The sequence below is a fragment of the Rutilus rutilus genome (assembly GCF_951802725.1).
Source record: "Rutilus rutilus genome assembly, chromosome: 13".
Lineage (NCBI taxonomy): Eukaryota > Metazoa > Chordata > Actinopteri > Cypriniformes > Leuciscidae > Rutilus > Rutilus rutilus.
In genome coordinates, this window is record NC_140218.1 from 4916019 (window position 1) to 4933491 (window position 17473).

Below are 17473 nucleotides of genomic sequence, written 5' to 3' on the forward strand. Positions count from 1 at the left end.
ACTTTGAACTTAAGACTGCTCATGTTACTTTCGACCCCGTCAGTTGGGACGAAAGTAACACACAGGTGGGTCAAAAGTAACACAACAATATACAAGCTAGATTGTTTGTGTTACTCTTGTTTTTTTTGTTTTTTTTTATTAGCCTAAATATACCTGAGTATATGACCTTGTTAACATGTAACTGCAAACATATTTTGGCCTTTATATTTGCAAAAAATTGTTAATTTACATTTTCATTTTAAATTTCAGTTTCATCAATGTTTCAAATAACCCAACAGTACAAACTTGAATTCTTTAGAATATTTTTTTTATTGGCAATGTCAATCTATTTTATAAAATGTGTTTTCAACATGAACAATATGAAAATTAAATTAAATTACCATAATATAAATTCTCAACATAATGTAACAATAGTCATGTTTCCATCAATTTTTTATGCATAAATTTAAAATCTGCATTAAAACATCAGGATGGAAACCCTGCAAATACATAGGTGGAGGTGGAAAAGCTATAAGGTATGGCTAAAACCTAAATGTGACTAAGGTAAATGGAATGGTGACAGAAATCAGCTGATTTAAATGTGAATGCCCTCTCTTAAAGCACATGCAAATAATAAACTTTTGTGAACTGCAGTGTCCCGTTCCTCTGCGTTAACATTTGATGTGCATATACGTCGTGCTGCAGTGTAGCCTAGATGAAGGCGCTGCAACTGAATAAATGCGCAGTTGTTTGGTGTGATTTTACGATTCCAAATTTAGGGGGGCCAGAGGGGGGGCCAAGCTTGTTGACACGGGGGCACTATAGCCCCCACTATAAAATATTAGTGTTCATGTTAGTTCACAGTGCATGTTAACAGATACAACTTTGGATCTTAAAAATGTCTGTTGTCTGTCTTAAAAATGTTGAGCTTAACATTAACTAAGATTAATAAATGCTGTAGAATATTGTTCATTAATTGTTGGTTCATGTGAACTAATGCTAACAAAATGAAACCTTAGCCCATTATAAAGTGTTACTATTTTTTAATAAAGAAAGTTGGCCATAGGAGTGTAAAATTAATTTTAAAAGGTAAGGAATCTTTCCTGTAGCTCAAACAGTAGAGTGTTGAAAACACACACACACACACACACACACACACACACACACACACACTACAGTAGAGTGATGCGCTTGCAACGCCAATGTCATGAGTTCGATTCCCAGGGAAAGCAAGAACTGATAGGAATGTAAATGTGTATCTTGAAATGCAATGTAAGTCGCTTTGGATAAAAGCATCTGCCAAATGCATAAATGTAAATGTGAGTTTGAACAAATCAAATTTTTATGGTCAATTGAAACTAAAAATGGAATTAAAATAAAACCTTTTTATTTCTATTGATTTGATGTTTTGTTGGGAAAATAAATATTAGACAGATTCTTGTAAAAAAGGCTGAAATATATTTCACTAAAATATTACAGATTAAAACACGAAAGAAAACGTGCTGAGTTTCAGCTCCAAACATCTATAAAGGAAACAGAGACATCACGTTTGTTTCCGTTATTTTACAAAATCTGAATATCTTTTGTAAATGAATGAATTATGTCTTGCTTTTATCTGTATGAGCATAAATTACGGAGTAAGAGTTTACTCTCTTGGCAGGAATAAATCCAGTGGTCGAGCCGCCGCCTCTGAATAAAATACAGTCAAACATATAAAATGTTCCAGCGCTCAATCTGAATAGTCTGTAATATAATCTGTGGCGTTCAGCGTGTCCACCGCCTCACTGCGCTGTTATATGGGGAAGATGATATTTTACGTCAGTAATGCCGAGTACAAAGCTTAGCCTACATAATAGGCCTAATAGTTCAGCTTGATTCGCAAATCATGAAACATCTGGATTCGTGCCGAATGAGGAATGTAGGCTTTTTTATTTTAATTAATTCGTTTGGCATCTTATTTAGTTTTATTTAAATAAAAAACCTGTTCCTCACCTTAAATATATATATATCCATAGAAGCTGGCATGGCATTAAACAAAGAAAAGAAAAGAGAGATATTATTAGTAGTAGTATTATAGCCTAAATATTATTATTATTATTATAAACTAGGCTACAAAAAAAAGTAAAACAAAATAACGTTATTAATCTGTATTTGTTCTAATCAAACCGGTTTCTGAACGTTTATAATACAGAAGAAACGCAGGATCAGAAACGTTAAAATAGGACTGGTTCTGCTCGAGTGAACCGGGGGATTTTATTCATTTATTCATTTTTACAGATTGTACTTTTAAGTGGCCAATGAATGAACAATATTATTAAAATATTTTAATATGTCTGAAAAGTTCATATCTTTGGCAAAGATAGACATTAAAATGCAATATAATTTTATGTTAGACTGACATAAGCCACATTTTCGTCATTGTGTCCTTGCAAAAGATCTTTTATATGTTATTTAAATGTCAAAGAAATGAATTCACAGTGTAATAATTCCACAATATGGGAATTAGGGTTGATAAAATGGGACGGGATATTTGCACTTATAAGTTCACTAAAAAGTTATTGTAACACTCTTTTATGCTACAAACGCCCATGACAAGCATGTAAGAACCATTGATAACTGAATCATTAATATTTTATTTCTATTTGAGCTGTTCATAAACAATATATTCTACTTAAAAATGTGTTTCTCACACGTTTATGAGCTCGCCGCTTGCTGTCAATACGCACCAGAGAGAGTTTAACACATCGCTGCACATTATTGTCTTCAGTGCCGCTATAACTGAGAGAGAAACAGGACTGCCCCCTACTGGTGATGTACGGCATGTGCCAGAGAACTTCACCACGGCCGAATCGCCCAATCCCTTTCCCTGTGATTCTTAATGGACACATCTGCACAACTTTTGATTTAAAACATGTATTAATAAATGTTGAAATGAACATCAACTAAGATTAATAAATGTTGTAGAAGAATCTGTCATGGTTCGTTCATGTTAACTAATGTAGTGAACTAGTGTGTAACAAATGAAACCTTATTGTAGTGTAAGCAAATAATCATCTCTGTGAGTCCATGTAATGCAAGTGGATTCAGAAACCACACAAAGTGAACATGACGGTAATCCATAAACCCCAGCTGATGAATCAGTGCTTCTGAAGTGAAACAAATATTTCAAACTTTTTACAATATAAGCCTTTGCTTCCGGCCAACACACACACATTCAGGAGTTCATGTTTGTCTTAAACGTCAGCACGTTCTGAAGCGTGATATAAGCGAACTGTGAAACTCACAGGAATGCCGCTCATCTTCCGCATCACTTCTGGTGTGAGCTTCAGAACGCACTTGTGTCGCTTCACGCCGATATCATTAACCCGTGTGCGACCATTGGCTGGAAGTGAGTGTTTATAACACTCTTATGGAAAATGAAACAAAGTGAACATGACGGTAATTCAAAAAGAAAATATATCCATATATCTGGATCTGAAGTCTCTTCTGCTCACCAAGGCTGCATTTATTGGATTAAAAATACAAAAGAACATTAATGTTATTAAATATTATGACCATTTAAGATAACTGTTTTTTATTTTAATATATTTTCAAATGTACTTTATTCCTGTGATCAAAGCTGAATCTCAGCATCATTACTCCAGTCTTCAGTGTCACATGATCCTTCAGAAATCATTCTGATATGATGATTTGATGCTCAAGAAACATTCATTATTATTATCAATGTTGAAAACAGTCGTGTACAATTTTCTTTCAGGATTCTTTGATGAATAGAAAGTTACACTTTACTATATATTCACGTAGAAAAGAGCTGTTTTACATTGGAATAATATTTCACAATATTACTGTTATTTTGAATGAAATAAATGCAGCAGAAGAGACTTCTTTTTAAAACCTTAAAGATATTAGCGATCCCGCACGTTTGGCTGGTAGTGTATCTGCATGTGTTGCTCTGGAATCATCATTCGTCTCCACAACTGCATAATTACACCAGTTGTCTGTAATATGATGGTATTGTATTATACAATAAGCGAGTACATCATGAATGCCTTTTTTCAAAGCGTGTTTTTGTCCTATCCTGAATCACTACGGTAAGCCTGTAATAAGCGTTTAGACTCGGACTACTTTACAGCGGTCGGGTCGCACCGCGGCGGAGTAACGTTAGCCCAGCGCCTGCGGGACTCACCGCGTCAGAGACATAAACAGAGAGAAGTTTATTAACTGATAGAGCGCTGATTCATCCAGTAGTGAAACAAGTGAAGTCTTTATGAATCAATCATTCAAACCCATTTTAAAAATAGTATGTTTCACCTGTCTGGATCTTACAGATGGTGGACAACCAGAATGAGACTTTTACCGCCGCCGTTCCCGCAGCGGCAAAATTGGGATGTGTATTTGTTGCCTTTTACCGCTGAGTGGCGCTGTAATCACAGACTTTGAAAAGTGTCAGTTTATTCTCTTTATGACGTAATCTGCCGCGGCAGTAATCTGAGCTGAGAGGCCACAGATAAATTCAAGATAAATATTGTGGTTGAACGAATTCAAATTCATTAAATTTAAACAAAGTAGACACGTTAAAATTGTGTGCCCAGTTTTTCTATAATTTAGAAAGGCTATGTCAATAGGTTACTTGTCATTTACTTACGTAAAATTAAAACATTTTCAGGACTTGCAGTTACTAACCGATGTTAGTTGGTTTAAGCATTCTTTGTTATATTCAGAATTAAATAGGCTTACATGTTGTTATGATTATCAATTGAATTATTTAATAAATAATCAACCACAATGCCTATTACTGCCGCAGCAAAAATAAACCAGTCGAATTTCAAAGTCGTTCGCGAAATGACTAGGCTAAACCGGGTGGCGCAAGTGACAGGGCAAAACAGCAGCAACTGCGGCATTTAAAAGGTAAGTTTCCTATCTGTTTATTTAAAAAAATTTTTTTGAAAAAAAAGAAACATGGCGCAAAAAAACACAAATTTTTTCATTATTTGAACAAAAATGAGACTGATTGAATATGTAAAAATATAAACAAACAAAGCAGAGAATAAAACAAACTTTTAGGGAAAAAATATAGGCCTATTATGCTACAACTGAATTGGTTAACATTAACGAAAGAAAAATATGAAAAAATACATTTAAAACAAAATAAAACAAAACAAATTCGTGGCCGAATTCAAATCGGTTCAAATCCCGACCAAACAGTAGTAGACCTAGGCTATTCAGACGATAGCTCTGTGGTCAAAGCATTAACAATAGCCTCTCGGAGCTTTAAACGATCTGAGATCGAATCTCAGTGCAGCCGACAGTGTTTATGTTTTTCCGTTCTTGATGCTTAAATATGCATCTGTTTAAAGTCAATCGTGTTGTTTAATTATCAATTGTACATAACAACATAAATTTGCAACATTCCAGTTGTGTCTGATGAAGGAAGACTGTCAGCCGATTGCACCAGAAAATGAAGATGATGAAGCTCGTCTTTAATCTGCTAAATTATTTTTTGTGTGTGTGTGAATCATTCACGAGATTGAGATGACTGACAGTGATACCCGGCCATAGCAACGGAAGACATTTTTCAAAACAGATCGAACAAATCAGAAAAATACTTTCAATACAGTATTACTTTCAATTAAAAAATAAACAATGAAAATGTAAAAGAAAAAGAAAATTAATTAAGTTTGAAAACCCATCGCACATTTCAAGGTATGAATAAAGTGTCGGGACAGTTTATTTATTTAAACAGGGTTGCATCGATAGTTTATAGTTTATTCCCTTTGTGATGCAAAATAAGAATCTTATTCTTGCAACATTTAAAATTTCTATTGTCAAAGAAATTGCAGCTAAATTAAAAAATTAAAACGGTACAAAACGAAAAAAGTTCAAAGCAACATAAATTAAGAACAGCCGTTTTTCTTTGCCTCTCTCGCGCTGGATATTTTTTTTGTAAGTTTGGTCTCCCTCACTGCGCGCGGCGGGTCTTTCTCGAAATTAAGCATTTCAGCGTAAAAAACACCATACAGCTGATAATACTGTATATGTCGCTGTGTGTCATCCACACAAATCACGAAAGAAAAAACTGTAACAAATAGCTTTTGTTCCTTCAAAGATACAACATGCCTTGCTGAATTCACCTTACAATAAAACGAGGTGGGTCGCGAATTAAAGAGCTCTGTATCTGCTAAATTGAAATTGTGTGTGGAAAACCTTTAAATACAATCAATAAAACTACAATATATAATTTAATAAGATATAGGGCCTACTGTACATAGGCTATGGACTTTTGGAGATTTTGAGATTAATCCTTAAAAGAATTTAGCCTTTGCCTGCTCATCAGGCTGGCTCCGACACTCTCCATATGAAAGACGGAACATTAACACCTCTGTCCTGCACCCCCACGATAAAGCAACTATTGCCTTCTCCAAACCCCCCACAGGCTAGCTGAGTTTGCAAAACAAAACAAAGAGTTTGCTACTCGTCGTGGTGTGCCAAAACACTTCATTATAAACTTCAATATTTCATTCAAAACAATCTCAAAACGCTTTGTGACATTCTGAAAAGCCGTGGATGCATTACTGCCACTGGAACCATGAACGCAAATACTGGTTCTGATTTTATTGTTTGTCGTTTAAACGTCATATATATATAGGCTATATATATATATATATATATATATATATATATATATAGGCTATATATATATATATATATAGGGGAGAACCGGGGCGAAAGTAACGCGGGACGAAAGTAACAAAGCGATTTTCTCAGAGCCCTGACTATATTAGCATTTCAAGCTATGACAGCACGTTCAGTACGCAACCCTTGACGGAGCTGCCAGATATCACGTGATTTCGTCATCGTTTCCCGCAGTTAGGTCCAGTAAGCAGTTTTCGAGTTCGATAAGTAAATTACTGAAGCGGTAGGCTACTTTTTTTCTAATTACAAGATGTGTTTTTCGTTTCATGTCAAACAGTAATGATCAATGAATCTACATGTTATTGAGTGCTGTAACACATCCTGAAGTTTGCCTTGTTAGAGTTTTTCATTATAAAAGTAAATCGGGTTTAAACGTCAGGAGTTCCTGTCGGGACGAAAGTAACACTTGTTACTTTTGTCCCGCTATAGTGAAAACAAGTGTTTCTTTTGTCGCGCTGCTAATGTGGTGACTTTCTCTGTGTTGCAGCATTTATTAAAACATGTTTATGTCATATTATACCAACAGAACATGGCAAGAGTGAGGGTCAGTAAGACAGATAGAGGTCTGATTCAGCCAGATGTTTAAAGCCTTGCCGGTTAAACGTCATTCGCTGCTGATGCGCTGTTCAAACATGCGCTTTACTGAGCGCGTACACTCGACGCGCACATGCACTAAAAGCCTGTTACTGGACTAAGTTATCTTTTGAGTCTTCTATTGCGCTAATACTGTCAAATACAGACATTGTTTACATAAACAAAGTTGGTTATGTCTAAAGTGAAAGCAAACAGAGAAAATTAATTAAAATCTGCTTGTCATATGTAGGCTATGTGTGTATATTAGACGCGTCGCGTGCAGTTCTTAAAGAGACAGTAGCCCTAATAATAAACATGCTGCCGCTTGTCCTTAAAGAGATAGTTCACCCAAAACCAAACAGTTGCTGGTCCCCATTGACTTCCATACATAGTAGGAAAAAATATATACTATGGAAGTCACAGGGGTACATCAACTGTTGTGGTTACTCGCATTCTTTCAAATAACGTTTATTTTCAACAGAAGAAAGAAACTTATTCGGGTTTAAAACAACTTAAGAGAGTAAATTATGACTTTTTTGGGGGAGAATTATCCCTTTAACCCTAAAACCGTATTCTGGACAAATGTGGGCAAAATAATTTTGATTTATTTTTAAAAAATACTTCCCTTGATCTGAGCGGTACAAGACTTGGCTACTTTTCCTAAGTTTGCCTCCTGAACACAATTTTTTTGACTCAATTCTACAATGTTAAGTGGGTGAAAAAAAAAACAACTCCTTAATCTTGTATTTGGGTCAAAAATGGGCACCCATAGAAATTAATGGGAAAAATTAATGGGAAAAACTGTAATTTAGAGCATTCTTCTTGTTTTTTTGTAAAAATAAATCAATAGATCCAATACAATGCATATCTAACATACACACAAATGAAGGGCTGATCCTGTACAACATTCTCATCATGGCAAAAACTCACACTCATACACACACACACACACACACACACACAAACAATGCTTTCAATGAGCCTATGTATGAGCCCTGTATGAGCTGGGCTTATATATAAATATATAAAAACTCACACATACAAAAACAAATAATTGAATGAGCCAATGTCTGACCATGTTTTTTGGTATGATCCAATCATCCACCTGGCTCATCACCCTCTCTCTCTCTCTCTCTCTCTCTCTCTCTCTCTCACACACACACAAACAATACATTCAATGAGCCTATGACAGAGCTGGGCTTTTTTTTTTTTTATATAAAAACTGAATTGAATGAGCTAATGTCTGACCATGTTTTTTGGTATGATCCAATCAACCACCTGGCACCTGACACCTTCAGAGTCAGATCATAGTCATGATAAATGATCTACTACTTTCGTCTTTTCCTTATAGCATGGTCATATTTATCTAAGCATATTTTGGCATCTTTGTATAGTCTCACCTAACACAGATATATATATATATTTTTAAATTACAATTTTAACTTGTGATAGTCAAAAACTTAAGAGGTCAAATTCATTTTATACAGTGGTTCATAGAGTTCAGCCTATATATGCAGCCATTAAGTACTATAGCCATCTAGTGGCTATTGATATTATTGTTTTTTTGTTAATTTAATACCAAAATAAGACACCAGGTGACAGCAAAGTCACTTCATCTTTAGGTTTCAGCTCTAAGAACTTATTGGAATGATATTTTAATGTAGTAAAAAAATTTAAAAAATAAGCATAATTTACATAGAAAATATGGTACTTTTTGAAGTAAATAAATTCAAAAATACCCCCCCCAAAAAAAAAAAAAACCATAAATGGATAGACAAAATTTTATCGAAGACAGTGATATAACATTTATAATAAATAAAACATAGGATCACACCTGAGTCCTCTGTGCCCACATTTGTCCACATTACAGGATTAAGGGCTATAAAGTGAATACGGTTTGAGGGTTAATGTTAATAAAACAACAAAACACACAGAGGAAATCATTCACTGCTCTTGACTGAGAACTTTAAGTCTGTTGTGTTTTATTTTCATATTTGTTCATTTAATTACTTTCTCATACTGTTAAATACACCTATAGCTGAAAAAATAAAGCAGTTTATTTCATTTGTATATTAAGTTGTGTATGTGTAATGTGTATCTCTGTTCTTAATTTTTAATAACAAAGAAAATAATGACAAAGATTTTTATCTTCGCCACTTTGGCCTAAATGTCTGCCATTCTTTTTTATTTTATATTTTGTTACCTATAAGGCTTTGTTTTTAAAATAGGGAAATGAGTTTGGCTGTAATGCTCAGTCACTTGCAAAATAGTAAAACCAACATGAAAAAAGAATCGTGATAAAATCGTGATTTTCCTGAAAAAAAAAAATCGTGATATGATATTATTGCCATATCGCCCACCCCAGGTGTAAAAAAGTGCCTAGATGTGCTTAGATGCTAAAAATGTGTTATTATTGATCATTATATCACACTACAATTAAACATAATGAAACATTCATTTGAATTGAAATTGTTTTATTAGCTTAGCTAATATAATTTATTAGCTTTTTCTAGAGATTGCAGTCATACATGACATGGTGAAATATGACTAGAAATAATACTGAAAATAGGTTAAGATGAATGTTAAAGGTGTGCCCCCTAAAAGCACAAGTGGCCCCTGCCTGGCCCCCCCAGTTACTGTGGTCTAGAACCGCCACTGATCCTATGTGAGATTAATCAGATATTTATATTTCATAAACTTAATATTACGACTTATCATATATCTGCACAAAGTGCCGTGAATGCACAAGTGAGCTTGACTGTGCTGGTCAGAACGTGTAATCGCTGTTCTGGACGCGCTATTTCTACAACAACGCGCTGAAACACGGCCACTAAACCCAGAGAATACACAACATTTTATTACAATAGAGTTCTCATTATAATGGCATGTATATGACAGTCCCAGTTATAGTTATAAATGCACATTGCTGTTTGAGCTGCGCACGCTAAAGATAAAGATGATCACACACACACACACACACACACACACACACACACGTTTTCTCACTCACTCACTCACTGTCCTACACACAATTACGTTATGACACGTTACACTATACAGAAGGTGTGTATACTCTAGTTGCTCCCGAGTTCTTGAAGGGATTCAGGACAAATCCATGCACATCTACAGATTTGAGGGCATACATCACTTGCCATTTTTCTTTTGCTGGATGTCTATTGTCTATTGTTGGAGATTTTCCTTTGCCTCATGTAAAAATCTGTATTTCTGTGTCTCAGTCAGAACCGAGGTTAAATCAGGATACATCAGGTCAAATTAGGTCAAGTGGTCTGTGAGGATGAAAGAGTACCTAACAAGCTCAGAGAGAAGATGTGTATGGGTAGCTGATAAGATGGTACTAAAAACGTCAATTAAAAATGATGGATGGTATGACAACACTGCAGGTGCATTGAATCATGTGACCAAAGATATTCTAGAAAATGGGTATGACCAAAGATTTTTCCACCAATAGAATAATGTCTCCGGGAAAGATGATGCTAACGGTAGCGAAATCTCGATAGCTGATTGGCTACCTAGTGATAAGAAAAGGTATAAAACCTGAGGTTCTGACCATTGCAGATCAGATGAACAGCTGCATCTCACTTTGTTGCTTGTCAATAAAGTTACTTCTTCTGAAACCTGGAAATTCGACTCTTGAGAGATTTCTTCGGGACCCGATTTGAGGAATTAGAATTTGCTACAACACTATTTGCATATCAATAAAGATTTTTTTAATACAATGCACATTGAATTTGTCATTTCTACAACTTTTATAGCACTTCAATTGTAAAAATTGTGAGCCTGACATATTACATTTATTATCATCAGCACTCCATGTTCAAAGATTTACTAGCTGTCAGTTCATCTCTTATACGCTGCTGCCTCTAGTGGCTGTTAGTTGTAACTCTAAAAGTATGGGGAACTGCTTAATGTCTGTTTATTCATTAATATTTTATCCTTTATTTGCTCTCCAGAAGCCATATTTGAGCACACACACACACACACACACACACACACACACACACACACACACACACACACACACACACACACACACACACACACACACACACACACACACACACACACACACACACACACACACACACACACACACACACACACACACACACACACACACACACACACACACACACACACACACACACACACACACACACACACACACACACACACACACACACACACACACACACACACACACACACACACACACACACACACACACACACACACACACACACACACACACACACACACACACACACACACACACACACACACACACACACACACACGTAGATTCCTTTAAATGTTAAGGGGAAGATTAAAAAAGAGAAACTGGATCTGTGAATTCTCACAGAATCACAATTGAATTCATATCTTGCTACTCAGTCAGAATCTTATTAACCTGGAGTCCCAGTCTCTGTCACAATAACCATATATGTAATGTTTTAGGCCTATTGGCAGACATCCGTTTAAAATGTAGGCAATGGCATATAAAGAAGCTTTTCTCCATATCCACTTCAGTTTCTCAGCTTGCACTTTAATTATTGATTAGGCTACTTCTGTACTGGTTTGCGCTTGGCAAAGATGTTCAGATATCTCTATGCCTAGTAGACCTACACCAAACGCTCATTAAAAAAGTTTTGCCAAAAATCTGTAATGGAAACGCCCCTAGTGACATTTTCATGTGAGAGTAACGTATGATCTTACCCCAGTGTCTCCAGTTTACAGTGAGGATTCGCCAGTCCAGCAGAAAACAGCTTCACTCCTGAGTCTCCTAGATTATTATCAGACAGATTCAGTTCTCTCAGGTGTGAGGGGTTTGATCTCAGAGCTGAAGCCAGAGCAGCACAACCTTCATCTGTCACACCACAATCATACAACCTGTAGAGAACAATGACACACTCTTCACTCTCTCAGATCAAAACAGAAATCTTTGCTTTTCTTGATTGTGTTTATAATTTGTGCAATATCTCTTTTTTTAAACAATGAATTCAATATATCAGTAAATTTAACTGTTATTGTAAGAGATTATGTCTCTATGTGAGGGAGAAAGATTATATGAAACTGATCAAATGGAATACATTGAATACATTACATACATTAAATATAAATGTTTATATGCATACATTACAAATGAATATATTTGAATATAAATTTCTCACACATATATCATAAAAACTGGTTAAGTAGATCACAAATCAGGTCAGATAGGTAAGAGCTGAAGTGTGACTCATATTTTTTGTTAAACCATTAATTTATAATGTTTAAGTAAGAACTGTTATAATGTTTTAACAGTGATGCTTGTTCTCAGTGTTACTTACTGAGCGCATCTAGTTGCTGTAACCACAGGCATCAGCTTCTGGAGAACTTCATCTCCTGTGTTCTGTGTGGCACTAATTGAAAATAAAAATTATTTAAAGTTAAAGTTAATTATTAATGATAATAATAATAATAATTCATATCATAAATAAATAATACATTATACCTTCCTAAATACCCTCAAATAATTGTTTTAATGAAACACTGCTTTATAAAGGACATGTGAAAAAGTGGTTTTATATCTATAACTGTAGAAGCCTCGTATTCAGCCGTCACTGATTAGTCTCTTCTTCTTCTCGTTAGTGTTGCTGTGGCAGGGCTATTAGTCTGCATTTACACTACAACACTATTATGACACATCAGGTTTGTTTGTCCTGTCGGTTGCTATGGTTATCACCATGGAGACATTTAACTCCCGAGTCGGGCGGGGGGGCAAGATAAAAGTCTTTTTGTACCTGCATCAGCAAATTATTCCTAGAAATTAAGCACACGAGTTTGTTTGCTTGTTACTTGTTTATTTACATACTTGTTCATTTAATAATTTACTTAGTTTTATTGTCACAGGAAATGATGCGCACAAAATGTGAATCATTGTCCATCATTTTGCCAGCAACTGGTGATAAAGAAAAATGATGATGAGACATTAATCTAATTTATTTTCTTAATACTTCTCTTGTATAATAATAATATTAAAACTTCATTTAGGAAAAATACTTCCTATTAAATATCTTTATATTAACTGGCTTTTTTATGAATGCAATACAGTGACTGACAGCCGTCTGTGTCTCCCAGTGTCTTACATTATTGTCAGTTTAGTGTTCAGTGATTCATTTACACAGAAACAAAAGATGACATGTATGCCTTCATCTCCGAATACATTATCTGTGTCTTACATTTCATAATGAACTCAGATAAACTCAGTGCCGACTCGTTTTCCATCAGTTCTTTTACTTTAATTAGAATGTGTGCAAAGGATTGTGGGAGATTGAAGAACACGAAGGATATACTTGATGCATCCTTCAAAATGAGCTGAATTAAAGACACAAAATGAAATTTATCTTCAAAACATCCTTCACACTGAGACGGCCTTCAGAGGCGCTTGATGACGTGGCAGTCGAGATATGCAGTCTTACTAGGACACAGCCACGGTTTGAGGAACACACGCAAATGATCTACAATATCCCAGAAATCAGTCTGTGCCCCGTGATTTAAACACCTCTGATCTCTGAGTTTCTCTTTGTTCATAATGTTTTAGACTGTAATGATTGCACTCAGTGTTACTTACCGATCATCTCTGTCTCCAATTAAGATGTTCAGGTTAAACTCCTGCAGTGTCTCCTCTGAGGACAACAACACAAACACTAAAGCTGACCACTGAGACGAGGAGAGTTTCACAGCACGTAATCCTCCAGAGCTCGTATGAGGTTCAGCTTCGTTCACTAGAGAAAGATCACCCAGTTCATTCAGACAGTGAAACAGATTGATGTATTTATCTGGAGAGGGATTCTCACTGATCTTGTCTTTAATATAGTCAGCTGTTCTCTTATTGTTGTGAGAGCTGTTTGCTGTCTGTGTCTTCAGTTCTTGTAAGAGACTCTGGTTAGACTTCACTGACAGACCCAGAAGGAAACGAAGGAAAAGGTCCAGATGCCCATTTTTACTGTGTAAAGCCTCATCCACAGCTCTCTGATGGAGATCCGATAGGGAAACTCTGCCTCCATTAGTTGGTTTGGTAATCTGGTCAAACACATTGATGTTATTGTTGATAAAGGAGAGATGCACATATAGAGCTGCTAGATGTTCCTGAATGCTCAGATGAACAAAGCTGAAGACTTTCCCCTGACACAAGCCCAACTCCTCTCTGAAGATCTGAGTGCACAATCCTGAGTAAACTGATGCTTCTGCCTCATCAATGCCACACTCGCTCAGGTCTTCCTCATAGAAGATCAGGTTGCCTTTCTCAAGCTGCAGATAAGCCAGTTTCCCCAGTTTGACAATCATGTCTTCATCTTTCACTTTCTTCTCATAGTCCTTCTCATGTTTGATGTTGGTCTGAATGAGCAGGAAGTGTGTGTACATCTGAGTGAGAGTCTTGGGAATCTCACCTCTCTCTGCTTCACTCAACATCTCCTCTAGAACAGCGGCTGAGATCCAGCAGAACACTGGGATGTGGCACATAATAAAGAGGCTCCTCGAGGACTTCAGGTGTGAGATGATCCTGTCGGCCAGACTCTCATCACTGATTCTCTTCCTGAAGTATTCCTCCTTCTGTGTGTCACTGAAGCCTCGTACCTCTGTCACTCGATGGACACACTCAGAGGGGACGAGATCCGCTGCTGCTGGTCTGGAGGTGATCCAGATGAGAGACGAGGGAAGCAGATTCCCCTCAATGAGGTTCTTCAGCAGCTCGTCCACTGAGGCTGATTCAGATATATCACACAACCTCACATCGCTCTTAAAGTTCAGAGACAGACGACACTCATCCAGACCATCAAAGATGAACAACACTTTATACTCATCACTGGATATGTCCATTTCTTTAGTTTCGGGGAAAAAGCGATGGAGAAGACCTGAAAGACTGAGTGTTTTGTCCTTCATCAAGTTGAGCTCTCTGAAAGCGAGTGGAAATATGAGCTGGACGTCCTGATTCTCTTTCCCTTCAGCCCAGTCCAGGATGAGCTTCTGCACAGAGACTGTTTTCCCAATGCCAGCGACTCCCTTTGTCAGCACAGTTCTGATGGGTTTGTCTTGTCCAGGTAAAGGTCTAAAGATGTCACTGCATTTGATCGGTGTGTCCTCTGTTTCTGCTCTCCTGGACTGTGTCTCGATCTGTCTCACCTCATGCTCATTATTGATCTCTCCACTTCCACTCTCTGTGATGTAGAGCTCTGTGTAGATCTCATTCAGGAGTGTTGGGTTTCCCTGCTTTGATATTCCCTCATACAAACACTCAAACTTCTGTCTCAGATTTGATCTCAATGTGTTGAGGACTTCAGCAGGATTAGAGTCATGGCTGTAAGATTAAAATACCACTTTATTACAAAATTACAACACTATTTATGGGACAGAGAACATCATTCGGTTTCTGAAATGTGTAAATCATTAATCATGTGTGTGAGTGATGTGTGATGTGAATTGCAGCACCTAAAATTAAACAACAACAAAGTCCTGAATTTTACCTGAAACCAGGAAACATGCTTTCATTAAAGTCTTGTGGTTGAATCACAGGCTTGGACACAGTTTTGTTTTTAACTGGTCTGGATGGAAGAGTTGACCTTAAATCAGAATGAAGAGGGTAAAGAATCAGACACACTGATATTGATGTAATTGTGTCATTAACTGAGTAACAGACCAACAGCTTTTACAGTGTGTGAATGTATTAACAATACAACACATAGAGCTTTACACAAGAGCACAATGATGATCATTAATAGACCGAAACCAGCAAGATTGTAACTCATTAAACTGCTGTATATTAACAACAATTTCATACAAATAAAATACAATAAGCACATCTTTTATAGAAATGATATACCTGAGATCAGGCCGTTTGTCTCCACTCTTAAACTTTAGTGGATGATCCATAGAGCAGTTACTCTTCATAGACACACAGCTGGACTCTGGTTTTAATCTCTTCTGCTGGACTGAACTGGGTTTAAAACTAAGTAAAATATAAAGAATACAGACTTATAAAAGACCACATAAATGTTGTGTACTTTTGCTTTAATGTCTGTAACTGTTTTGCACTGTGTTTCAAACTTTGATTACAATTATTTTGAGAAATTAACTCACTGGTTTAAAAATGTTAAGCATGATTCAACAATTGTACCAAAGCGACTGATAAAACCGGTAATATTAGGAATTAGGAATTCAAAGCAAACAAACTGAAATCAACTATAGAATTATAGAATGATTCAACTCAGATGAACATCAACCATGATCACATGACTCTTCTCAAAGGCACAATGGAGGACGAAGGCTCGACCGACTAAAGAGACCAATGTTTAGCTGAGCTTTAAAGATAAACCACCTTACTGTACTCTAGTAACGCTACTCTTGCTGTGAAACATCACTGTTCTGACCAGACACCGTGAAGCTTTCAACAAATCTGAACCCGTATTTATCAAGCCTCTGAGAATTACTCACAAGAACACTGCTAAGAATGGACTTAAGAGTAAAACAACTCCTGGCTCAAAGCTGTGCTTAGAAGTTAGTTATCAAGCATCTCAGTCGTAATTTAAGTGAAGTGTAGGACTAAATCTTAAGTGTCAGTCTTAGAGATGATTCACAACACTTTGCTGTGCCACAAACGGGATTTTGGATGATGACATAGGCATGGACCAATCACTGAATAGATTTCCTTATTTAAGAATATGCGCAGATAAATTCCCATTGAATGGTGAAATTCCTAAGAGGAGTTTACATTCAACACTAATAATCATTCAATACATCATTTTCAAAAGAATACATTGTGATACTCATTGCAGGGCTGTACAGTTACGAAAAGATTGGTCTGTGCGATGAATAAATGCGTGCGATACAGTTTTGTAAACTCCGTTACTTGTGTTTGTTTTCAGACATGATAACAGTCGTTTTATACTTGAGCTTATGCGATATCACGATTTTTGATCGTGGATGATTTAATGTCTCCACGATCTGCTTTTGAAGAAATATGGCAGTATCACATTCTATCAGCTGCAGTTCTGGCGCTCAGTCCCAATACTGTAAAACTCACATCACATGTTAACGCAGCGCTAGAGTTACACTCACAGGACTCTGCACTAGAGATGGCTCGATCCCACAATTTTGGTTTCGGTACGATACCAGAACCTAATACTTCGGTATCGATACTAAATCAATACCACAGCTGACAAATAACTAG

At 36.4% G+C, this 17473-nt stretch overlaps 1 protein-coding gene across 1 annotated transcript in view; it reads right to left on the reverse strand.

Moving 5' to 3' along the window:
* Positions 1-17473, reverse strand: part of LOC311302516 (uncharacterized protein) — a 197792-nt gene that overhangs the window by 96708 nt on the left and 83611 nt on the right. Inside the window, exon 12 of the mRNA XM_084428460.1 lies at positions 11980-12153. Coding sequence (XP_084284586.1) covers positions 11980-12153 — 174 coding nt within the window. The remainder of the gene's footprint in view (positions 1-11979; positions 12154-17473) is intronic.